The 12,169-nt window shown below is 50.3% G+C and overlaps 4 protein-coding genes across 4 annotated transcripts; 3 read left to right on the top strand and 1 right to left on the bottom strand.

The window, feature by feature from the left end:
* Nucleotides 1-2,588: 2,588 nt before the first annotated feature.
* BO85DRAFT_41966 (uncharacterized protein) lies at nucleotides 2,589-4,331 on the top strand. Its single transcript, XM_025657867.1, has 4 exons — nucleotides 2,589-3,044; nucleotides 3,098-3,402; nucleotides 3,461-3,785; nucleotides 3,837-4,331. Exons 1-4 carry the CDS (start codon nucleotides 2,844-2,846, stop codon nucleotides 4,275-4,277), a joined length of 1,272 nt encoding a protein of 423 aa, XP_025514742.1. The 5' UTR covers nucleotides 2,589-2,843; the 3' UTR covers nucleotides 4,278-4,331.
* A 2,535-nt stretch (nucleotides 4,332-6,866) lies between these two features.
* Nucleotides 6,867-9,016, top strand: gatA (4-aminobutyrate transaminase gatA). Its single transcript, XM_025660325.1, has 4 exons — nucleotides 6,867-7,381; nucleotides 7,450-7,485; nucleotides 7,561-8,723; nucleotides 8,776-9,016. The coding sequence occupies exons 1-4, from the start codon at nucleotides 7,131-7,133 to the stop codon at nucleotides 8,820-8,822; spliced, it is 1,497 nt and encodes a 498-aa protein (XP_025514741.1). The 5' UTR covers nucleotides 6,867-7,130; the 3' UTR covers nucleotides 8,823-9,016.
* On the bottom strand, nucleotides 8,985-9,994 carry spt4 (transcription elongation factor SPT4). The gene is made up of 4 exons (XM_025660324.1): nucleotides 9,831-9,994; nucleotides 9,543-9,740; nucleotides 9,424-9,476; nucleotides 8,985-9,338 (listed from the first exon to the last, which is right to left on the bottom strand). Exons 1-4 carry the CDS (start codon nucleotides 9,906-9,908, stop codon nucleotides 9,305-9,307), a joined length of 363 nt encoding a protein of 120 aa, XP_025514740.1. The 5' UTR covers nucleotides 9,909-9,994; the 3' UTR covers nucleotides 8,985-9,304.
* A 578-nt stretch (nucleotides 9,995-10,572) lies between these two features.
* On the top strand, nucleotides 10,573-12,159 carry ppt1 (protein serine/threonine phosphatase PPT1). Its single transcript, XM_025657862.1, has 2 exons — nucleotides 10,573-10,725; nucleotides 10,805-12,159. The coding sequence occupies exon 2, from the start codon at nucleotides 11,018-11,020 to the stop codon at nucleotides 11,993-11,995; it is 978 nt and encodes a 325-aa protein (XP_025514739.1). The 5' UTR covers nucleotides 10,573-10,725; nucleotides 10,805-11,017; the 3' UTR covers nucleotides 11,996-12,159.
* Nucleotides 12,160-12,169: the final 10 nt, after the last annotated feature.

Raw genomic sequence — 12,169 nt, 5'->3', positions numbered from 1 at the left:
ACCCCATCCTTCAATTCAGAAGTCATGAGGCAGCAGCCATTGACAGACGTAAATGCAGCTATCAGTTCTGTTCCCCGGAATGTATGGTCAAAGCGAGCCACGATGCACTACATTCAGGCGGCCGCAAGGATCTTCAGGTTTAACCAGACAATTCGAGCCCGGCGGCGATCAACGCTGGACAGCCGGCACCATTCGCGTTAAAGTTTGCGGCTAGTCCTATTTATGGGGCTGGGAACCACCGTAACTGCCGCCCAAACGGCGACCGACAGAACGTGGGCAAAGGGAATGCATAGAAGCATATCGGCGGATTAGACAAGAGTCTAAAAGAAAATTCTGGGACAGAGGGGGGAAATATCAAAGATGTTCATAGATATTGAAGTTAGTTGCTTCCTGCGAGTTATTCCCGAGATATCGAGGTTGAACCATGGACAGGAACACCCAGTGTTGCCTAGATTCGTGCCCAAGGAATCTCGTCGATCCTATCATTTTCCGGAAGACTAGGTCCGCTCTGGAACGTGATGACAAAAGTATTGACTCCATCTCCATCACGAACGGGGGCTCTTGAGGACTACCCATGGCTGGTAAGGATCATCACCACCAGCTCGCCCTGGTGTTGAGCTTTTTGGAATTCCGGTCCCGTTACGGGAAGATCACCCAGGAAAAGCTACCTTGGCGAGTACCTTCAGCTGGGAGATTATCACGGACTATTGGTCGCAGTCAATCCTTCTCTGATCGATTACTTAATTAGAGAATTCAAGAAAAGTTAGTCTCACTGGTTTGGGCAAGGGGTAAAAAGAGATAGAGGAAAATAGAGTCTTCGCTATCAGCAATTGAAAATGGACGAGGCAAATCGGCATTTCGTTGTTTGCCCGAATTGGATCACCGGTTAGAGTTCCGATCAATTGTTCTCCGAGGAGCGCAGCGGCAATCCGAGCAGTATTGGCCAATATAGGATGGATCGATGAAGACTTCAGAATGATGACATCAATCACCAAGAAACTTGGATGATCATCGCACAATGGTCGATTCAGGAGTAGCCAGGACCGTGCAGATACCAACTCGGGCTGTTGCTGCCCACTTGCACGCACAGAGCAGACACCGATATGGGGACATGGGAGACAATAGTGGTTTGGAGTCTTGGAGGTTGAACAGTATGATCTATCTTAAGAATTTCACAGAATTTTCTGGGTGTGAATTTGAAAATTTTTATTTTTCTCTTATCGAATTCCCACCGTGTCTCGCATCATTACCCAATTGGGCCCGCCTATGACTCGTGGGCCATGCACAGTGCAGCCCTTCCCCATGTCATGCAGGACATCTCCAACATGGCGATGGTGGTGATGCACATGCAAGGGGTGCATACAGTAAGTATATCGTGATCGGGTTAATATTGCCATAGTAAAGAGTTTCCGTAGGGCTGGTACCACCAAAGAAAATTCAGGGTGCACAACAAGCCACCACGGCAGTTCAATGCTTGCTGAGGGTATTTCCAATGATGGATGGTTCATCCACCCGGACCAAATGTGAGGGGAAGACTTTCTGTGAATATTTTGGGAGGGAAAATGCGTGCGGGGCAATCTGGCGCTCATCCGAAAACGGAAAGGCTCTCGCGCCAGTTCTTTGCTGGGAGTCAAATCCACGACAGAATGGAGTCCCCTAAGTACGGAGTACAGTAGCATTGTTTTCTTTAGTTCGTTTGAACTAAGCACCAGAAGGGACTGGTGTGCCGCAAGTAAGTGGGATTCCGGTGGGGTCACCGCTGCTGGTCGTGGTCTTTCCTCATTCAGCCTGACTGACTCTTTTTCACTCTTTCTTACTCTCTCCGCTCGTGCTCATCAGCCCAGCTTAATGGGCCTCCCCTTCGAAGCTCGACGCTAACCTTACCATCCCTGTAATTAGATTGTGGATCTCACATCCTTTGCTCCAATTGATTTTCTCTCACGTCCGCTGTCTGAAGGACCAGATTTCTCTCCATGGGCTTCTCAGTGGCCTCGGCTGGAGTCTTCTTCCCCCCATTCCCGGGATACCACCTCAACTTTCTTCTCTAAAGTCAGAACCTAACTTTGCATATCCTTTGCCCCGATGGAGTGACTGCTGTACCAGGAGCCCCCCCTGCCCGCAAATTTCAGACGAGCTAACTGGTTTGACTTTCTGGTCCGGGTCCAATTTAGATCCCTAATCCCAGTTGACATTTCCGCCAACAAGCCCATTCGAATGGCTCAAAATGCTGAGATCGCCCCCCTGGCATGTGGAGAAGACCGTGAACGACGGGTCGATGGATCTGCCTATCATTGCCCTGTGCTGGCTTGGTACCCCCGGTAATTCTCGGTTCTGCGACTCCTGCTTGCCATCGGTTGGATAAAATGGCCTGCGGTGGAGGTCCGCTTCCAGTCTCATTGGAGGAGTTGACTTCCCGCTTGGCCGGGATATTGGATCTGAAATTGAACAAATCCATTAAACTCAAAATGACACACAGAAATAAACTCCCTAGTCCATGGTTAGCGAAGGGACCATTTATGTCGCAACTTGTCTAGGCCAGGGGTGGATACTCGCCATCGTGGTATATCATCTCTCTAGTTCCCCTCCTCACTCGTGCTGTCAACATCACTGGCCCTCGTGTATCATCAGTCGGCCACGGCTGACTACCTTCGCTTTTGACAACACACCACACTGATCTTGATTGTGACGATGGCCAATGCCACTCTCGACTGCTCGACTGGGGGTTGCTGATGGTTGACCACATTTCGACTTTTGCGACCACAATACGGCAACATACAACAGTGCCACGAATATCCACATCTTACACCCTATTACCCTCGCTCCTACCAGGCTAAATCGCCAACATGCAACTCCCCCCGGCCGAGGTTCTGGCCACATGGCCCACACCTAACTACGTCGACCCAGTGACCCGCGGGCCGGCCGTGAATATCGTGAATATCGTCCTTCTTTCCATCGCATTCATCGTGACTGTTCTTCGCCTTTACGCACGTTTCAAGATAACGTGCACACCTGGTCTCGATGACTTTTTCATCGTCATCGCTTTTGTACGTCCAAATTGCATATATGATGGGTTACCGGTCTATCTAACAATATCTAGGCTATTGCAGTGGGCATGTGCGCGTGTACGTCTCTGGCGACTGAGCGCTGGGGTGCGAACCGACATGTATGGGATGTGCCCTTGTCCTGGCTACCTGTCGTTACCAAATACAACCTCGGATTTCAGATTACATTTTCCCTCTCCTGTTCAATCACCAAGCTTTCGGTTCTGTGGTTCTGCAAGCGCCTCATCGGAACGGGGAGCAAGGGACTGTACCGAATCTACAACATTGTTGTGATCGTCTCCTTCATCTTTGTGGCCTTGTGCTGCATTGTCTTTTTGCTGGTCAGCATCTTTCAGTGCTCGTGAGTACCTTGTTCCTCAACTCACGGCATTGCATTGACTCACCTTGTCATAAAACAGGCCAATCCATGCTTTTTGGGACTTGGAGCCAATGTATCCTCATCATTGCGTCAATTACGGCGCAGCAGTATTCTCTGCGAGCGTTGTCAACATCTTCACCGATTTTCTCTGCACTCTGGTCCCGATGCCATTGATCTGGAACCTGAAGCTGCCTGCCCGGCAGCGAATGGCCGTGATTTCGATCTTTGGTCTGGGTATCTTTGTCAACGTGGCAGGTACGGTGCGCACCGTATATGTCTGGAAGAGTATGATGGCCTCCTATGACACTACCTGGATGGGATGGCCTATTCTGGTCGCTGGATCGGTAGAAATCAACTTGGCACTGGTATGGTTACCCTCTCAAAATGCGCGCGTATCACGGCTAACTCTGTATTAGATCTGTGCTTCTGCACCTGCCTTGAGACCTCTTATCGGATTTGTCTTGCCCCACCTTCTCCCGTCTGCCCGTGGCTACGGATCCTCATTCGGCAACCGGGAGTTGAAGGGATGGTCTTCCACTGGACCATCCAAGCAGTCCCGCGCTTCCAAAATGATTGAAGATCGCCAGTATGGTTACCAAGGCGATACCACGGTGGATCGTATGGAGGTCTTGCGCACTGTTGAGATGGAGACATGGACCGAGAATCGGCGACCCAGCCATAGCAACAACTCTCAGGTCATGTCGAATCACACGCGCGTTGCAACCCCGACGCACCACGTCGATTTAAAGAATAATGGTGTGGTATATACGTCGCCTGGAAGCGACGTCTCCTCCACCTCACTCACCCGTGACTCCAAGGAGCAACACACATTTTACGAAAACAGGAACCCGGTCTAGGGTGTAACGCTCTCTATATTTTCCTTTTCTATTCTTCCATTCCCCTTAATGCAACAAGGGGGAGTCATCTGGTTATGAATTGAGTTATGAACATGTATAACTTACTATCTATGTATACTCTTTTGAGGCTGGAGTCATGTACCTATAGTATACCAAACACACATCACGAAACATGAATATACCACACACCATCCCACCACCACGCGACCGTCTCACGAGTAAATCATGAGTATCTCAGCCCATCCGATATTAAGTGTCAACCAATTCCTTCCGTAAACGGAGTGGGTCTCCGGCTCCACTGCAATTACTTTTAGGTCATGACTCCACTCATCCATGCCTCGCATGCGCCTAACTCCGATGCCAGTATGGCCTGATCCGATCCTATACAGTAGTACCAGTACCCCCATCCAGTCCCGCTTCTCCTGCCTCCTCCGATTCCATCCATAGATCATACTTAACAGACAGTATTATTCCAATTCTGCAGGGATCCCCCGTGCAGCACAGGTCAGGCCTACCGAAATGAGACCGTGTCCGCTCCGTCGGAGGGATACAGTGCGTTGATCGTTGATTTATTTATCTGATAAGTGCCAGTTTATCTTTGACATCGGCCACTCCGTAGATTGACGTGCTGTAAATTAGACTATATTAATAAACTACGGCCCGTCTTGCTGCACCTAACGCAGGTACGGATGGGTGTAATTAAGATCTGACAATGGTTTGGGGGGTGTTGGGTGAGGGGTAGTCTAAGTTGGTGTGGTTTATTTTGCTGCGTGGTTTGGTGGAAGATGATTATTTCTTTTTTTGTGGTAACTTTGGGGGTTGTATAGCGATAGTGGGATTGTGGGATGGTGTAGTTATTTATTCTCTTCTAGATTTTAGGCATGTGTCATGATGTTCCGTGGGAAGAAAAAGAATGCTTCAAAAGTGTAGTTATCATGGTGGAAGAGGGGCACATCTTTTTCACTTTGTATACTCACTCACTTTCATTTACTACTTTGTACTGTTGTCCACAGCAGGGGAGTAATCTAGACTCCCGTCCTGTTTGAATAATCGGAGTATGGTGTACACAGTACACTAGACAATGACAAATGGTCTAGACTACTACTATCATGAATATGATTGGATAGTCACCTCCCAGCTAATCTTGCATCGGAGATTAAAGCTGGACGGGGGGGGGGCCGTGTGTGCATAAGATATGTATCTAGTAGATCGTAGTATTTGAGATTTGGAATTTTTACTTTGGGGGCTTCTTGGGTATATTATTGTGTACTATACCCCGCTTTTTCAGTCTTGGTGTTGGTGTCGGGGTTGGGGTTGAGTGGATGAGATGATGGGCTTACTACTGTAGGTAGGTTAGGTTGTATTCAGGGTTAGAAGTTGGTATTAGAAATTGTGATTGTGTGTGTTTATTTTTGTGCCGGTTTTGGCTCTTTGCTTTTCTTTTCTTAGCCTTGTTAGTGTTGGTTGGTGCTATGTTAGTGGGAGGGTTAATTATGGTGATTCATCTGGCTTTGTCGCTTATGTTGTTCGCTTGCTTCGGCTTGTTAATTTTGATTCCGATGTCTTTTATAGGTGACATTGAGTATATATCTTTTGTGTATTGGGTTGCTGCAATTGACACTTGAGTACTTTGTGCAGTATTTTATCTGGTAGTTTATGGGCGGATGGCTGTATGTTCTGGTCCTAATCGATTTGAATTAGGGGAAACGCTAGTACTGTCTCTGACATGTGATTACCGTTGTATGAGTTCTGGAAGGTTTAATGATCAGTGATCTACTTCTCGTCTAATTAACTTGGAGATCTATGTTTTTAGTTATGTTTGACTTGGACTATCGCATGCTGTATGGACTTCGTTTGTCGCCAGATGTTAGACAATAGATTGGATGAATTTCATATTATTTCCATGGCTCCTATAGTACATGTACATGTACTGCTAGTACTCTCACGATGTCATTCAACTGAACCTTAATGGATCATGATCATCGATCTGGATGTCAACCGGCAAGGTCTACAAACAACCTTAGCAGCAGTAAAATATATCTCGAGTAGCACTGCCTCAATTGAATTGAACTTAGCTATTGCAAAAACAATGTAGCTATATTACTTTCAGCTACAAAGGAAGTGAGCGATTTGTGTATTATATATTTTACCTAAACAAATCCGGCTTCTCCTTAGCTGAACTGGCATCACTGGAATGGCGATGCATCGGAGTTCGCAGCGAGAGATGGAGGGCTTATCGGCCACCCCTGCCACTGATAAGCGATGCAGGGATCCGATATGATCTCACCCCATTAGGCAGTCACTTCCTATACTCATTGCCACTCACCGTCATCGGCAGTCGGCGGAAGAGGCAAGCAGATTGACTCAATAAAGAGCATCTCCATCTGAATGATTGGATTATGGAATTACTATTATCATTAGGAATTATCATGTTGAACGGCGGCTCTCCGGATGGGTTGAGAAGTCGCCGAGCACGGGGGTAGCACGGCTGCTGATTGGTGCAAAACGCCGAAGCAGCTGTACGGCGCGGGGCAGCTTCCAATCCATCGCGAGCTCTCCCTTCAATAGCTGCCCCCCTCGCTCCATATTTAACCCTTCACGCTGCCATTTTTCTCGTGATTTATCTTCTCCCTCTAAGTCATCTCAATTGCACCAGTTTAAAGTTTTAATCGGTGCTGGTGTGCTGCTTGTCTGGTTGAGCATCGATCGAGGAGCTCCTTATCAATCATCATTGCGTTATCGTCATCGTATCCTTCCCCACATCCCTGTTTTCCAGCTGGGTATTTCAGTGCCCCTGGCCACTCAACTCATTCCTCCTTTGCAAACCCATCTCCTCTCAATTAATTCATCACAATGGCTGCCGTCTTCCGCTCCAGCTTGAGGCTCCGCCCGACGACGCGCCTGTCGGCCGTCCGCACTCTCACCACTACTCCGCACATGCGCGCTGCGGAGAAGCCTTATTTCCCCGATGAGCCTTCTGCTCCCAAGCTGGCCACGGCCATTCCTGGCCCCAACAACAAGGCTGCTGCTGAGAAGCTCGACAAGGTCTTCGATGTGCGCAGCTTGAACATGCTCACTGATTACTACAAGTCCAACGGTAACTAGTAAGTTAACCTGCATTTATCTCACCCCTTGCGGGCAAATCGCCGAACGAGCGCTAACTTTGACACAGCATTGCTGATCTCGATGGAAACGTGCTTCTCGATGTGTAAGCTACTACTACCAACTTATGATGATCCTTGAGGCAGTGTGATTGTATGGTTCTAACATCTATCGTCCTCAGCTATGCCCAGATTGCCTCTATCCCCGTCGGCTACAACAACCCCCACCTCCGCAAGGTGGCAGAGTCCCCCGAGATGGTCAATGCTTTGATCAACAGACCGGCTCTGGGTAACTTCCCCTCTCACGACTGGGCTGACATCCTGAACACTGGTATCCTCAAGGCTGCCCCCAAGGGCCTTAACCAGGTGTTTACCGCCCTGGCCGGCTCGGATGCCAACGAGACTGCCTACAAGGCTGCCTTTATGTACTACCGTCAGCGCGAGCGTGGTAGTGCTGAGACCGAGTTCACCGAGGAGGAGCTGGAGACTACCATGAAGAACCAGTCCCCTGGTTCTCCTCAGCTGTCCATCATGTCCTTCAGGTCGGCCTTCCACGGTCGTCTGTTCGGCAGTCTGTCTACAACCCGCAGCAAGCCCATCCACAAGCTGGACATCCCCGCCTTTGACTGGCCCCAGGCTCCCTTCCCCTCCCTGAAGTACCCCTTGGAGGAGCACGCTCAGGAGAACGCTCAGGAGGAGCAGCGCTGCCTGCAGGAGACTGAGCGCCTCATCAAGGAGTGGCACAACCCCGTCGCCGCTGTTGTCGTCGAGCCTATCCAGTCGGAGGGTGGTGACAACCACGCCTCCCCTGCCTTCTTCCGTGGCCTGCGTGAGATCACCAAGCGCAACAACGTCCTCTTCATTGTTGATGAGGTGCAGACTGGTGTGGGTGCCACCGGCAAGTTCTGGGCCCACGACCACTGGAACCTGGAGACTCCCCCCGACATGGTGACCTTCTCCAAGAAGGCCCAGACCGCCGGTTACTACTACGGCAACCCGGCCCTGCGTCCCAACAAGCCTTACCGTCAGTTCAACACCTGGATGGGTGACCCGGCTCGTGCCCTGATCTTCCGTGGTATCATTGAGGAGATTGAGCGCCTGAACCTGGTGGAGAACACGGCTGCCACCGGTGACTACCTCTTCTCCGGCCTGGAGCGTCTCGCCAAGCAGTACCCCGAGCACCTGCAGAACCTGCGTGGTAAGGGCCAGGGAACCTTCATTGCCTGGGACACGCCCAAGCGGGACGAGTTCCTGGTCAAGGCCAAGGGTGTTGGTGTCAACATTGGTGGCAGCGGCCAGAGCGCCGTCCGCCTGAGGCCCATGCTGGTCTTCCAGAAGCACCATGGTAAGTCTGCTTTAGATACGGGATGAGAGAAAAAGATGCTAACATATTGCAGCTGATATCCTCCTGGAGAGCGTTGAGAAGATCATTAAGCAGCTGTAAGCAGCTGCACGGTCGATTTGATTGAACACTCGTTTATGAGTAATGGCGTTTAGCGGAACTTGGGATGGGGACATTTCTTTTCATGATATCTTTAGCCGATATTTATAAGGCAATTTGCGCTACGATTTATGGCAATGGTGCTAGTCTAGTCATTGAGCAACAAAGTGATGCCGACAAGGCAGCGTTGATCTTGATCTTGATCTATTGTCCGGGTATCCAGTAGACATCCCCCTTTGTAAATTACCAACAGTGTGTGTGCAGAATCAAACCAACCCGACAAACCCCGTACCGTACATGATAAAAAGAGATAATTGTAGAACCGAAACTCCAATCGTGCAAATCGAAGAAAGAAGGCCAAGCCATCCTCCCCTTTTTAGTGGAAAATATCGCTATGCCGTGCAAGATAGAGAACCGACATATGGCGCAAACGAACAATAGCAGCGAAGAAAACACATCCGAGCAAGCAGACAGCGATCGATCGATCACGCCTCCTCTTCACCTGTGCTACCGTCCCTCCTGTATCAAGACACAATGTAATCAGCATCCATCAATTACTACCCCACATAAAACCCAAGACAAGGGCAGGGAAATAAAAACATACGGGATATACTTCACGCCCGAATCCTCCAAACTGGAAATAATCTCGTCGGGAAGCTGTTCACCCACCACTATTAGCCCAATATCCTCTTCACCACCAGAATAATCCGGGTGTTTACTCACCGACCCCGTAACCTTAACCGCATACGTCCCGGGAACATAACTATCCAATCTCTGCCACCTAGCCACCCAGCTGGTCGTGGGATCGCGGAGCGTCACTAGGCCCTCGAAGACCTGCGACGTGCATTCTTGGATCGCGTCGTTGTTGCCCCGGAGGCCGAGGACGTTGTCGCAGTTGGGGCAGCCTTCGCGCATGAATTTCTGTTCCATTAAGAAAAAGGTGTTTAGTTGAGGTTTTTCTTTTGGTGGGGGGGCAAGGTAAAGAGGTAGCAGCTGTTCAGCTGGACGTACGCTGTGCAGTTGGACGAGCGAGCACACCATGCAGGCGCGGAGAGTGCGCTGCTGGCTGGGGGCGACGTAGAAGGACATCTTGCCTTTTTCGGCCCTTCTTCTATTTTCTAGGATAAGAATTGGCGGGACAACAGAATGGTAGGAGAGGTGTTGTAGGGATGTAGGTAAGATGCATGCGGCAAGAACAAGAGACACACCAAGAGGGTTCTGGAATCGGAGGGTCGGCGCCAAGACCACCCAGCCCGGAGAAAAGTAACGGAAGGGAAAGCAAATCAATCAATCAATCAATCAATCCATCATCGACCCGAGTTTAAAAGCGCTGGAAGTTGAATCCAGGAACGGGTGAGCCCGAGGAAAAAGTTTCAGGAACTTTTTTACTTTTTTATATTTTCTTCTTTTCGCCTTTCTCTATTCATTCTCATTTATCTACTTTCATTTTTCTTGGCTTTTCCCATATTGAACCATTCCAATATTAAACTGCGAAAGGATCTCGTGCTCTCTTGCCCCGAAATCCACCTCCCCCCTCCCCTCCTTTCGTTAAACGCTTCACTGTTGCGCGCCGCCCGACGCCCCCCATGGCTTCCCCCGATCTCGAGGCCGCCACTGCCCTCAAGGTGCAGGGGAATAAGGCCTTCGCTGAACATGAGTGGCCTACGGCTATAGATTTCTACACTAGAGCCATTGAGAAGTATGATAAGGAGCCGTCGTTCTTTAGTAACCGTGCTCAGGTAGGTGGCGCTACTGTTGGATCAATCTGGTGTTGGAGATGGAGGTCTGTGTTGAGATACTGACTGTTTCTGGGGTTCTTGGTTAGGCACATATCAAGCTTGAGGCGTATGGCTTTGCGATCGCTGATGCCTCCAAGGCACTGGAGCTTGACCCCAACTATGTCAAGGTTCGTTGGATGCTGCTGCTGCTGTTACTGCTTGTTGGTGTTGTTCGCCTCTCTGACTTATTCACCCTACCGTCGATAGGCCTACTGGCGCCGAGCCCTTGCGAACTCCGCTATTCTGCACTACAAGGAAGCCCTGAAAGACTTCAAGGCCGTGATCAAGAGAGAGCCCAACAACCGCGATGCCAAGCTAAAGCTTACCGAGTGCGAGAAGCTCGTTCGTCGGCTCGAGTTCGAGAAGGCGATCGAGGTCGGTGACCCGCCCTCCGCTTTCGAGGACCTGGATATCGATGCGATGGTCGTGGATGAGAAGTATGATGGTGTGCGCTTGGAGAAGGAAATGACGCAGGAGTTCATTGATGACATGATTGAGCGGTTCAAGAACGGAAAGAAGATCCATCGCAAATACGCTTTCCAAATAATCAAGGCCGTCAAGGATCTTGTCTATGCGGAGCCGACGATGGTGGAGGTGGGTGTTAAGGAGGGTACTAGGTTGACGGTTTGCGGTGACACGCACGGTCAATTCTTCGATCTCCTCGAGATCTTCCGCCTCAACGGCTACCCTAGCGATACCCATGCTTATCTCTTCAACGGTGACTTTGTGGACCGTGGATCGTGGTCGACGGAGATTGCTCTCCTGCTGTACGCCTACAAGTGGCTGCGCCCCAACGGTATCTTCCTGAACCGTGGCAACCACGAGACGGACGACATGAACAAGGTCTATGGCTTCGAGGGCGAGTGCAAGGCCAAGTACAACGAGACGGTGTTCAAGGTCTTCTCCGAGTCCTTCTCGGCTCTGCCGCTGGCTACGTTGATCGGCAACAAGTACCTTGTGCTCCACGGTGGTCTCTTCTCGGATGACAACACTACGCTGGATGATATCCGCAAGCTGAACCGCCACAACCAGCGCCAGCCTGGACAGCAGGGCTTGATGATGGAAATGCTGTGGACGGACCCGCAGACCGCGCCCGGTCGTGGACCCAGCAAGCGCGGTGTTGGTCTTCAGTTTGGTCCGGATGTCACCAAGCGCTTCTGTGAGAAGAACGGTCTGGAAGCGATCATCCGTTCGCACGAGGTGCGCATGGAGGGCTACGAGGTCGAGCACGACGGACGGTGTATCACCGTCTTCTCTGCGCCAAAGTACTGCGACACCACGGAGAACAAGGGTGCCTTTATCAAGATTGGACCCGAGCTCAAGCTTGAGTACCAGGTGTTTGAGGCTGTTCCTCACCCGGACATTAAGCCGATGGTAAGTGATATATCATTATCTTGACGGAAAGAGCGGACTGGTAGACTAATGTTGACATTCCAGGCGTATGCGCAAAACTCTCTCATGTCGTCGATGATGTGAGAGGCTTGACTGCTTTGCAAGCTGGGCGTTCATGGGATGGATTGGGAGCGAGTCAATCTCGCCGATCGGACGGGGACATGATACATATACACCATG

This window comes from Aspergillus piperis (assembly GCF_003184755.1).
Source record: "Aspergillus piperis CBS 112811 unplaced genomic scaffold BO85scaffold_11, whole genome shotgun sequence".
NCBI classification, from domain to species: Eukaryota; Fungi; Ascomycota; class Eurotiomycetes; order Eurotiales; family Aspergillaceae; genus Aspergillus; species Aspergillus piperis.
The sequence above is the reverse complement of the archived record's forward strand: the minus strand, read 5'-3'. Positions and strand labels throughout refer to the sequence as shown.